We start from the raw sequence: 13,442 nt of genomic DNA on the forward strand, positions 1-13,442 counted from the left end.
CAATTATTTTTATCTCATAATGAACTTCATTTTCTCTCTTTTTAATCAACATATAATTCAACTGGCACTATACAGTAGCAAAATGTTGAGAGTTGTGCAATAGAATTTTTTTACAAATTAGCTGTGTATACAGAAAAACCACCCACCTCTACCAATAACGGTTAATGGAATTAGTAATATTCACCAGTACCACGAGTAGTGAGCTCGGTAATGCAAAACTGTGTATTAAAATACAATGCACATGCTGAACCATAGCACAACTACACAGCTGACAGACCCGCCACATTAAGCGATGATTGCAACCTACACAGGGCATGCAAAACAATCATAGCACAGTGTAAATCTGCACCTGCAAGAAAGGCTACCTGTTATTTCAATCTGTAATACCAGCACACATGCTTCATACAGCACTTGTATTCACTAGAAAAAAGAAATCTGTTGGAGACAGAGATATCAATCATAACAGTCATCTTTTTAAATATTTTAATCAACGTGCAGTTTTATCAGGTAACACTCAGCTCTACATCTGACAAATGAGGTGAATATGAAAACAGCAATCAACTTTGAAAAACATTGTGGCAGGCTTGTTACAAAAATTACAAACATGATAAACAAATACTGTGATGCTTTTCTTCACTTATTTGCTGTTTTAGCATTACAAACCAAATTGATCAGTTCCTACAACATACAAAATTGGTAAGTGCTCCTTAGAAATTAAAAATTGAATGGTGTCACAAATACATGAAACAGCTGCACACGTGAAACATGATAGGAAACAGACAAAAATATGAAGTTCGCTACTCAAGCTTGTCAAACTTAAGATTCAAAAGCTTGCCCAATGTTTATGACTACCCCCCCACCCCCCAATCCAATCTCTTTCTCCCACCTTTTCCAACATTCTACACAATTAACTACATTCGCTTCTTAATTTTCCTCTAATAGAACACTATTAGCTTCAAAAGCATTCTGTAAACTTTATATTTCTGTCGCCATAATTATATTTGATATCTTTCAACTAGTTATGTAAATAATACATTACATGATCTAATATTAAAGTTTCTGATGCTTGCATCAATGCTGATTTTGTAGGTATATGTGACAGTGATTAGAAACTACAGTCGCCACACTTATTTTCTGTGGGACAACACTTATGCACAAGTAAAGTCTAGAGCACAGCCAGCACCAGTCATGATTGTGTTTCTCTGCTGCTCACAGGCTGGCAATGAGCCAGTTTAGCTTAGCCAATGGAATGATAGTTTCATGTAACCAATGAGAGGTCAGAACAGAGAGAATGAATCTGTAGTGTTGAAATTGAACCCCTTTCTCTTCTTTGCTGTTGTCACAAATGTTTGTTTTTCTTCCAAATATGTCAATGAATTATGAGGTTTTCGTTAGACTGGGACTTGATAGCGCAGCTTAAATTGTTGTAAGTGAAATGAGCAGTATTTAAATTTATAATTTGGGTTGTGGCAATTATTTAACTGTTTCTTCTGAATATGTTACAATTTCCAAGGTGGTGGTATACTGACATGAGAAATGAGAATGCGAAAATATTTCTCCATCTCTTGTTTCATAATACACTATCTGTCTGCTACTCTCTCACTGGCTGCTTGGAATCAACAGCACCCTTGGTAAGAATTATGTTGGTAACTGTAAATTATTTTATACTGACAAATATTATCACTTTTTCATGGATGTGCTGCAAAAATATTCATGCATGTAACACAAAGACATTATAACACAAATGATACAAAGAAAGCACGATTTACACAAATTAATAACAGCACAGCACAGTACTTATTAATATGACACATCAAATTTCTAAAAGCACACTGTTTGCATTGGTAATAAAATGCACTGACAAAGTTGAGAGATTTAGAATTTTAAGAAAGTTTGGTAACATATCTAACATAACAACTAGAGTGAAACAAAGAATAAGAGATTAGTGGAAACATATATACTGAGGATAATAGTTCAGAAACTTGTGAGCTAGAGACTGGTACTAGGTATTAGAATATTTATGCTTAAAAGTAAGTAACCTTATTTGCTTATAGTTACTAGAAATAAAAACACAAATAATAACAGAATTAACATAATACAATCACAATAACAATTTCAATAATACAGAAATGGAAATACTTAGAACAGTCAGAAGTAAAAAGAGAGTATGTAGGAATAGAAAATGAGAAGTAACATTACCACAGAGTTTCAACAAAAGCAAATCAAATTTGCTGCATAAAAAATTTACTTTTGAGCTTTTGAAGTGATCCTAAATAAAAATCATTAAAGGCCAACAAAGAATTTTCCAAGAAAGATATAACTTGGAACAGACACCAGAGAAATGGAAACATACATTCACAACACGAAAAGGTGACAAACAAGATGCTTATTACTACAGAGAACTATCACTTCTACCTTAATTAAAAATATTTTCAAATATTCTAATTAATAAAACAGAAAAAAAAATCACACAGACAAGCAAACGGATATTAAGGTGAACTTAAAGATAGATTCATTTCAAAAGCAATATTCAATATGAAATATGTTATCCATCACCAATTATAAAGTCCAAACACACAACTGCATATGTCTATGTTCATAAAATTAAACAACGAAATGCAAGTATATAATACAAAATCTTTCTAACAATTCCTTCACTTTGTTAATGAACATGTGTAATTTCTTCCAAATTCCTGAAGGATCTTCACAACATGATGAATGAATGAGTGGATGAATTAATCACAAAACTAAGCCATAAAACAGAGAAATAAGCTATGGCATAAGAAAAGGTTATTTTGTTTCATCTTCAACTAGATTTCGAGGTTAGTGCTCTATGTTAAAAGATGATAGCAGTATCTTCTTAAATAGTGTACATGTGACTTTTTTAGCTCTGATAATTTCATGTATTTTTACTGTGTACTAATGAAATGAAAATAATGGTATAATGGCTCCAGCACTAATGACGATGCTGAAAATAAAGCTCGAATTATTCTGGATAATACTGGGAAAAAGTTTGCCAGCCACAATTCCATTCCCTCAAGTTTTTGTTCCTTGTCTGACTGTATGCAGTGAATGAACACATTTCAGTAAATAAGTTCTTTAAGGTCTGATGTAAACCACAATAGCACCTACAAATTGTAAGACTGTTCCATGTCTACAAAATCTGTCTGTCTGCTGGAACCATTCAATCACCTGTGACCACTGTTCACTTATCGCACAACCAACTTCGGCACTGTCATTCAGTATGTTCCTCTTAGTACAGAACTTGGATTCAGAGAAGTACAAATCCCTTCAAGCTATCCAGATTTCATCTGCCAGTATTTACTGAATGACTTCAAGAAAATTAAAAGCTAGTTTTTCAAGTGGGCCACGGCCAATATCCTGGATAATACTTGTCAAATACTAACTTGTGCTGCCTCTTTAACAATTTCATCATCAAGGGGATTTTAAAAAGTAACTTTCTGTACCTCCTTTTTCTGTTTGTACATGCACACTTGCTGAAAGCTTCTGTAGTCTGACCCAGTGTCCTATGATCATGTATAGCCATAGTGCAAAAAGCAAGGGTTTCTTATTAAATATTACTGTCATGTTCTGCCAGACTCTGACATTAAATTCAGTTAATGTCACTATTATTTACTTATATCTGCTAATGAGGATAGTCCTTTCATCTTGCACTTCAACAAACAGATTTCAAATGGCCACGGAAGAGACCACACCAGCATCAGCATGACACAAGCTATTTCACAATATGCACACAGTATATACATTACTACCTGTTCTGCCAATGATACACTTAGCCTACTTCTAAAATTCTTATAGTCTAGCAACTATCAGCTACTAATTTGTACACTATTTATATTATTTGAGGTAACTTTCTGAAGATATCTTACAAGTGCTAATATACTCAGCAAAATAGACAATACTGTTTTGCATTACATCCTCTTCACTATTTTCAGAGTTCTCACTTCTTTCAGGATCTGTTGTTTTGTTAGAAAAATTGAGAATGAACTTAGAGGGTACACATAGACTGGAGTTATGTTCATGTTTGAATAAACACAGTTTAATATTTCCTAGCTTACCAACACACTGAAATCAAAACCTTTAGTTCCACAATCCATCAGCTCACAAACAGTCTCTACATGAAACATATGCAACAGATGGAATATGTTGGTTTTTTTTCTGCTGTGTAGTTGACCGGCCTATGAATGTACCAAACATTCACCTGTTATACAACTTTGTTTTGCAACGTCATTTACAATGTTCCTATTAGTAATGGACTCATAATCAGTGCAACACAAGCCCTTCTGCTACACAGAAGTGACTTACCAGAACCTCACATGGATACTAGATTTAATGACTCAATTCTGCTTCAGCTACTGGGCACATTACTTGGGGACATGCAGGGCATTTGTACGGTTTGTTCATTAAAACCAACTGAAATCATTATTTCAGTGACTCAGGAAGTATGCTAGCGCATAAACAGAAGGTGTCCTTCCAAAGATCACTTTGCCCCAGAAGATTGTAGTGCGGCTCTTCCTCCACCACATGAACACCAAAATCACAGATATTGAATATTGAGAAGTGATACTGGAATAGAAAAAAATCAACTAAACCTGCTCAAGAGTGGAAAATTATCTGGACCAGATGAGGCACATGATACAGGTTTACAGAGATTGTACAAAAGAACTTGTTCCCTTTCTAGTTGCAGTTTATAGGTCACTGGGGCAATAAGGTATCCATCTGTAGGAAAAAAGTGGAGGTTATTCTTGTTTTCAAGAAGGGTTGTCCAATAAATACACATAATTATAGACCAATATTGCTGATGTCATTCTGTTATAGAATTATCAAACAATGGAAAATACAGGATGGAATATAACAATATTATGAGAAAGAAAGTTGCTACTCATCATATAGCAGAGATGTTGAGTCACAGTTAGGCACAACAAAAGATGCAAGACCTGTCCCATACTTCTTGCCACCACCATCTACTCCAGTTCGGTCACTAACATCACCTGTCCCATCAAAGGCAGGGTTACCTGTGAAACCAGCCATGTGGTCTACAAGCTAAGATGCAACCACTGTGCTGCATTCTATGTAGGCATGACAACCAACAAGCTGTCTGTCCGCACGAATGGCCAAGAAATAAGTGGACCATCATGTTGCTGAACATGCTGCCAAACTTGATATCCTTCATTTCAATGACTGCTTCACAGCCTGTGCCATATGGATCCTTCCCCCCAACACCAGCTTTTCTAAATTGCGCAGTTGGGAAATTTCCCTGCAATACTTCCTACATTCCCGTAACCTTGTAGTCACTGTCCTCACCCTTCCAGCCCCTTCCCTGCTCCCATTCGAGCACTAAACAGCCATCATTCCACCACCACACCCAGTCTTTTTACTTATTTCTCTCCTTGCCTGCTACTCCCCCCCCCCCTCCTACCCACCTCTCCCCTGCCTTCCATCTAACCTGCAACCCTTCACTGTCCACCACCCCCACCATACTATCCCTCCCCCTCGCAACCCCAGCCTCCTCCTTACCCCCACCCAGTTGCCACTCCCATCATGCACTGGTGCTGCTGCTCACAGTGTGATCTCAGTTGCCTGAGATTGCAGTCATGCGGGTGAGTTGTGTGTGTGTGTGTGTGTGTGTGTGTGTGTGTGTGTGTGTGTGTGTTGGCCAAAAGCTTCAGTGTGAGAGTCTTTTTGTTGTGTCTATCTGCGACTCATCATCTTCACTATACAGTGAGTAGCAACTTTCCTTCTTGTAATATTATTATATAATTACGGAACATTCTTTATGTTCCTATATTATACTTTTTTGGAGAATAACATTTTGAAAATCTCCTCTATAAAAATCAACATGAATTCCTCAAATGATTCAGTTTGCTCTGTTTGTCCAACAGATCCAAAGTGCTGCAGACAACAGCATCCTGGTTCATGGAATGTTCCTTGACCTCAGAAAGGCATTTGATATAGTTATGCTCTATTGTTCAGTGAACAAAATATGAGTACTGAGAGTCAGACAAAATATGTGACTGATTCAAGACTTCTTTGCAACATGTCATACTTAGCAGAACAAAATATATGATGTAAAGATAATTTCAGGAGTATCCCAAGGGAGTGAGATAGAGCCATCACTCTTTACAATGTACATTAGTGATCTAGTGCATAATGCTTTCAAGTCAATGCTATTGCCTGTACAAAGGATGTTATGCCTGAAGACTAGTGAAATGCAGGGAGATAGTATATGTAATTGCTGCACTAGTCACTTGTGCAATGTATCTTTCACATACTTCTCAGCTAGACCAAAACATTCTTTACTGAAACTAGTGGGAGTATGAGTGTGAGCGTGAGAAATAATACAGACAATTATTGACCAATTTCTTTATTTCCAGTATTTTGAAGGTTTTTGAGAAGAATACCCAAAAATTGTTGTCAGACCAGTAGTCTCACTTCAGGAACCATTTATCAACAGAGTAAGACATCTGAATGAGTTTTTGAGCAGTTGATAAGAAAATAAACACTGAAATTGCCACTAAGGTTCTGGATGAGGCCCTACCTCAGTGCTAGCGCTCTCTCTCTCTCTCTCTCTCTCTCTCTCTCTCTCTCTCTCTCTCTGTGTGTGTGTGTGTGTGTGTGTGTGTGTGTGTGTGTGTGTGTGCGTGCGTGTGTGACAAAAGAACATATTCAACAGCTAAGCAGTTCCACAACTAAAAACACAATTTACTCTCCTGCCCTATTCTTGAAAGTAAAAATCTGATCATAGGACACTGTTCTTCAAACGTACGTTCATGGAGCAAATACACCATCGTAACCAAGATCTTAGAAGTTATGTTTACATACATATTAATTAAACAAGTGGTTAATACTCTTCACAAGATTGCCAACTACCACTTACAAAAGTTCCAATTCACTGCAATTGGTGCTGCCTCCACTACCTGTGTTTAGTTGTTGAAAGATCCTCTATGTATAACAAAGCTCGCAATAGACCTTATAGATAGGCATAAACCTTGTACAGAGATATAATGGATAAAAATTTTATTTTTTTTCCTTTTCTCTTCTGTCCACAGCACCCCTTCCCCAAGCACACGGTGTATTGCCTTCTCTCATCCCCCCCCCCCTCTCTCTCACACACACACACACACACACACACACACACACACACACACACACACACACACCTCTTGCTTTCTCTTTCCTCTGTCCTGTCTCCCTCCTCATCTATACCTTCCTGTCCACTTTTCCCCCTACCTCCCCCTTTCCCTCTTTCCAGCTCTCTTTTATGCTCTGCTCTCTTTACTCCTTTCATCTTGTTGTTCAGAAACCAAGTCATCTGTCAAAAGACCTCTCTCTTCCCCATTATCCCCTCCTTGCACCCTTTCCTATGCCTCCTTCAGTCTAGGTAATTGCTACAAATAATCAGTAATAATTAGTCTCACCATGGCCACCAGTGTGTGCATTTGAGTGTTTGTGTGGGAATGTGTGTACTTATACTAGAAAAAGTGCAAGAGCCCAAAAGCACAGTGATTCTTGTTACATGTTTCTATGTGCCACACCTTAGTCCACTATGGGTGAGTGCATTCCCCTTGTTTTACATACTATAGATATCTCATTTTTAAATTTTCATTCAATTTATTTCTTTGATTCCAATACTGGACTTGAACTTCACAGTGGGAATTCACATTTATCCTCATCAGGACTCGAACACGGCAATATCAGCTGTGAAGTATTATAATACCCAAAAATACCAGCACTGGTAGAACAGGAGTATAAAATATTGAAACTTCTAGGAAAACCATTGCTTCATACAGGTTAGCTTTACAACAGTCTGAACTGGTCCTGGAGCTGTGCTCAGATGGCCAAATTAATTAAAGCAACTGGTTATGTGAGCAGTATATTTGGGTTCAAATCTCCGGTTGACAAAAACTTTCAACTGTCACAACAGATTCATCACTCAGCACTTGTGAGTGACCACCAGAGAATGGTATTGAAAATCAAAGAAATGACAAAAGATCTATTACAAGATTGCAGTTCTGCCCAATACTAATTTGCTTGTAATCAAATGTGTAACTATCAAAGATACAAGCAACCATGTTAGTCATATTGACCATGCACTTTTTATGGGAAGCTGATAATACACCCCACACGAAATAATTTAACAGATGTCGATTTACTTCTCAATATGTATGTCACTTAACGCTTGTGAGAGATACAATTTCAATCCTGCATAATTTATCTAAGACTTTTGTTGTATTTTCCTTTACTGTGGGAGAGGTTTTGTGATAATTTTATTAACACAGCACAGAAGGAGACATTCTCTTATCGGACTATGAACACAGACATGTATCTGATTATGATGAAATAAATTATTATAGCTAAGAAATCGATTGGCCGCAGTCCCAAGATAAAGAACCATGAAACTACACAGGAACCACAAATAAAATACTATTTAAATTTATTATTCAGAATGGAAATTTGCAGGCAGTGTGCTTTTCTGTGAGACTGTTATTACAAACATCCACCCAGAATGATTCATTACATTTAAAATATTTCATAAAATAGGCTGGAAAAACACTACTTCCCTTGTGAAACGTTCAATGTGCTGTTGCTGCCAAACAGAAACAAAAATTTTAGGACATAATACTCTGTGATGGTGTTGTATGCTTCATACTACAAAATGCAGCCCAAAATGAATGCAATACATTTTATCTTTAACCAAAAAAAGAAACCAAAATCTACCTACTAGACTGCAGCAGACTAATAGACTTATAAAAAGCATCGTCAGATATAGCCTGCAGCTGGATTTGAAAGTGAAGGAAGCAGAAACAACCACTCACATTACAGATGATCTGAATGGATGCTTTTCCCGTACATGTTTTCAATGCATAGCTTCATGTGGCATATGTGAAAGAGGTAATAGGTAGCTTGTCCCCTCTCCTCCCCAAACACATACAATTAGCAGCTTTACAGTAACAGAGAAGTGTCATATGTTCTCTCACTAATTCTTGCTCCATGAAAAATAAATGATGACTTTGGGTGCTAAGCAATTCGCCTGTCCTTTTTTACCTACTATGCACCACCCATTGGTTTCATCTATATAGTCAGTGGTGGTCTATTCTTCCTTTGCACATATAATGTCCCAGAAATTTTGCTCTCATTATGACTATGATAATAGAGTTTACTCCTGTAGTTTTCACTCACACAAATGGCTGATAACTTGAACCGCTCCCATAACCACCGCCAGATGAGCCAAAACTGAGTTTCAACTGTCTCCTTTTCTCAGCTGTAATGGACAACACAATTGATCAGTGTGAAATACATACTGTACACATAACAAACCCTGACACACCAAGAAATTATCAAAATTATAAATTAAATAGTACAATGTACAAGTTCTACAGAAGGATGATAAATTATTTAGAGCTATATCATATTATCACTTAATGACTCAGTATATGTACAATTGTAAAAGGCAGTATATTGTGTACTTAAACACACTACCCCTCATGAGCAAGTCACAAAATACTTTACTGTATTCAAAAGGTAAGCTATTCACATAACAACAATTAAAAGTGACCAGGTAAAGAAATTACAATCAATGTACTATAGAACAAAGTCTAAAAATCAGCTAGCATAATAAATACACAAATAAAATGTGGCAAGAATCCTACATACACCTTGGGTGCAGCCATTCCTTCATCTGATACTCGGATGGGAAAGGACTGGAGAAAACAAAACTACTGAGGCGTTAAACAGGAAAGCCACTCAGGAATACAGGTTTTAGTACTGCTGAACAGATACGATCTTCAACAAGGAGTATCACATGGCATTAAGAGAAAAGATCACATGAAATAATTTCTAAAAACAGAATAAGATAAATTTATTATTTCAGGTGGAGCAAATATCATCAGTGAACACAGACCAAACAATGGATGGATGCTTCCTAAATTACAAAGAAGTGCTCGAAATAGAGATGGACAGAAAAAGAGGGGTTACCATGAATATACCTAATTTGTCAGGTTCTGAACAACTATCACTTTTAAGTCACTGAGCAGCTACATTTCCTTCAAGTATTTTTAATGAATCATACAAAACCTGTTTGTACATATACTATTTACCAGACTAAATGTGCTGAGATTTGCATAATGCATTTGGATGTTACGCATCTACTGCAATGCTCTACCAACTATCCCCCACCCCTCCCACCACAAACATACACAACCATAGTGTTTACATTTGAATATAAAGATAAAGAATTTGTGGCACATGTATTGTTCTGTCTAAATTAGACAGTTTGTTTCAAGAATACTATACCTTTAAATTAATATACACTTAAATGAGTGCAAAGGTACAAATAATATTGTTATTATACAATTCAGCAGGGTACTAATAAACACAACACTTTGACATTATGTAACATTTTCTCAAAATGCCTGGAGGAAAGGGTAGAGTTATCTTATTTTTTATAATGCAGTTCACCTTCAACAGAAAGGAAAAATGTGTCTAGTTCTTCATGCATCTTCATTTGGTCTCTCTTCTCCATGTTGCGTAATATCCTGAGAAATGTCTCTTATCAAACTTGTGGCCTGTTTCTTCTGTTGACTAACAATAGTCAAACATTTGCTGTTATATACTTTTCTTCGTGCATTTATAAAATTCTCTTTCAGATTGTCGAGCAACATAACATTCTGGATGTAACTTACCTACTGAACACAGTTTATAAATGATCCTATATATGCCTGATTTTGTGTGCTATTCTTTACATCCTGTTTCATATAAAGTCTAAATCTCTACTATATATTTATTTATTTATGGTGAATACTAACTTAATACTGTGGAACCTGAAGATATTGGCAATATTCTGTGATATGCAGCCCTGCGTAATACACACAGGCTGCTAGAGTGCCTCGATGTCAGTTTTGGCTTGTCGTATAGGTTTTATTTTTTACAATTATTTCAGTTATCTATACCCTACGCCTTGTATCAACTCACAGCTGCTATTATTTTTAATATTTCCATTTCTTGTTTTGAGATCCTTACTAGTTAAGCAATGTCTTTCCCAGTTGCAACATACGTACTCTTACAAATTTCGCACAACTAAAAGCAGTCTACTACTACTACTACTACTACTACTACTACTACTGAATGTATGCAGTTACATTACTTGTAATCATAAACCAAATAAATGATCTAACACACATACACACACACACACACACACACACACACACACAAATTATGTACACCAAACATTAAAGACTGTTAGCACCCCATCAATCACAGATGTGACAGGAACTGAAACTGAGGATAGCAAAGCAAAAGCAGAAATTCTTCTACATCTACATATATATTCTGCAAGTCATTGTAAGATGTGTGGCGGGCAGCACCCTCTACCACTACTAGCCATTTCCTTTCCTGTTCCACTCGCAAATAGAGCAAGAGAAAAATGACAATCTGTATGCCTCAGTAAGAGACAATATGTACATTTGTGGCACTGGAATCATTTTGCAATCAGCTTCAAATGCCATTTCTCTAAATTTTCTCAATAGTGTTCATTGAATATAATGCTGTCTTCCCTCCAGGGATTCCCATTTCAGGTCTCTAAGCATCTCTGTAATCCTTGTGCGTTATTCAAACCTATTGGTAAAAAATCTAGTAGCCACCTCTGCATTGTTTCGATGTCTTCCTTTAATCTGACCTGGTTCGGGCCCTAAACACTCAAGTAGTACTCAAGAGTGGGCCATACTTGTGTACTACATGCAGTCTCCTTTACAAATGAATCAAATTTTCCTAAAATTATCCCAATGAAGGGTTCAACAACTCACCTTCCTTACTGCAATCCTTACATGCTTGTTCCATTTCATATTGCTTTGCAACATTACACCAAGATATTTAATAATGGTGACTTCATCAAGCAGGACACTACTAATGCTGTAATCAAATATTACAGGATTGTTTTTGCCACTCATCTGCATTAAATAATATTTTTCTACATTTAGAGGGAGCTGCCATTCATCATATCAACTACAAAATTTGTGTAAGTCACTTTCTATCCTCCTTTAGTCACTCAATGATGACTCCTTCCCATACACCTCAGCAAACAGCTGTCCTTTGCTACTCACTCTGTCCAACACTTCAATTATGTACACTTACCTTGGACACTCTTGACAATATCATTGCCTCTGATGAACTCTCGCTGCCAAGGACAACATACTGGGTTCTGTCATTTAAAAAGTCTTCAAGCCACTCACATACCTGGGAATCAAGACCGCATGCTTGTACCTTCATTAACAGTCTGCAGTGGGGCACTGTGTCAAGCACTTTTTGGAAATCAATGAATATGAAATATATGTCTGTTGCCCTTCAGCCATGGTTCACCAGATATCAGTGAGAAACAGGCAAGTTGAGTTTTGCACGAGTGATGCTTTCTGAAACCATGCTGATTTGTGGACAGCAGCTTTTCCATCTCAAGGAAATTTATTATATTCGAACTCAGAATATTTTCAGGAAATCTGCAGCAAACTGATGTTAAGGATATTGGTCTGTAATTTTGCAGATCTGTTCTTTTACACATCTTATATACAGGAGTCACACACACCTTTTTTTCCATCGCATGGGGCTTTGTGCTGGGTGAGAGATTTGTGATATATGCAAGTTAAGTAAGGGGCCAATGCTGTTGAATTCTCTTTGCAAAACCATGCTGGGATTCCATCCGGACCTGGTGACCTATTTGTTTTCAACACTTTCAGTTGATTCTCTACACAAGGAATGCCTCTTACTATGTCCTCCATACAGGAGTCTGAGCAATGGTCAAACGATGGTATGCTTGAACAATTCTCTTGTGTGAATGATTTCTTAAACATGACATTTAAAACTTCGGATGTCCTTCTAATATATTGTGTTGCCACAACAGACTCGTCAATGAGTGACTGGATGGAAGCCTTAGACACACTTAGCAATTTTACATACGGTCAGAATTTTCTCGGGTTCTCAGTAAGATCTTTTGCAAAGGTATGACGGTGCTAGTTGCTATATGCTTTGCGCACTGATCTATTTACAGATACACAAATCTCTACTAACTTGAGTTCATCTTCATTTGCACATTCTCTTTTGAACCGAGAGTGCAACAGCCTTTGTTTCCACAGCAGTTTCCAAATTTTGTTGTTACCTACTCTGCACATACTTCCACAGAACAGGATTTACAGTCTGTTTAAGCTTCACCCACAATTCCTCTGTGTTCATCATACTGGAACTAAATAATGTTAATTCACTGTCTAAGTATGATGCTAACTACTGCCTATCTGCTCTTTCTACTAGAAATACTCTCTTATCCTTCTTGATTGACTTATTAACCTTAGTAACTACAGTCACAATGATGACCTCATTGTCACTAATCCCTGTCTCTATACTTACATCATCGATAAGGTGAGGCCTGTTTGTAG

General features: G+C 36.9%; 1 protein-coding gene across 4 annotated transcripts in view; it reads right to left on the minus strand.

Moving 5' to 3' along the window:
- Nucleotides 1-13,442, minus strand: part of LOC126162596 (dual specificity mitogen-activated protein kinase kinase 4-like) — a 138,861-nt gene that overhangs the window by 86,332 nt on the left and 39,087 nt on the right. For all 4 annotated transcript variants that reach the window (XM_049919205.1, XM_049919204.1, XM_049919203.1 and 1 more), the window contains one exon: nt 9,202-9,283. In XM_049919205.1, the coding sequence (XP_049775162.1) occupies nt 9,202-9,283 (82 nt within the window). The remainder of the gene's footprint in view (nt 1-9,201; nt 9,284-13,442) is intronic.

The sequence above is a fragment of the Schistocerca cancellata genome, chromosome 2 (assembly GCF_023864275.1).
Source record: "Schistocerca cancellata isolate TAMUIC-IGC-003103 chromosome 2, iqSchCanc2.1, whole genome shotgun sequence".
Taxonomy (NCBI): domain Eukaryota; kingdom Metazoa; phylum Arthropoda; class Insecta; order Orthoptera; family Acrididae; genus Schistocerca; species Schistocerca cancellata.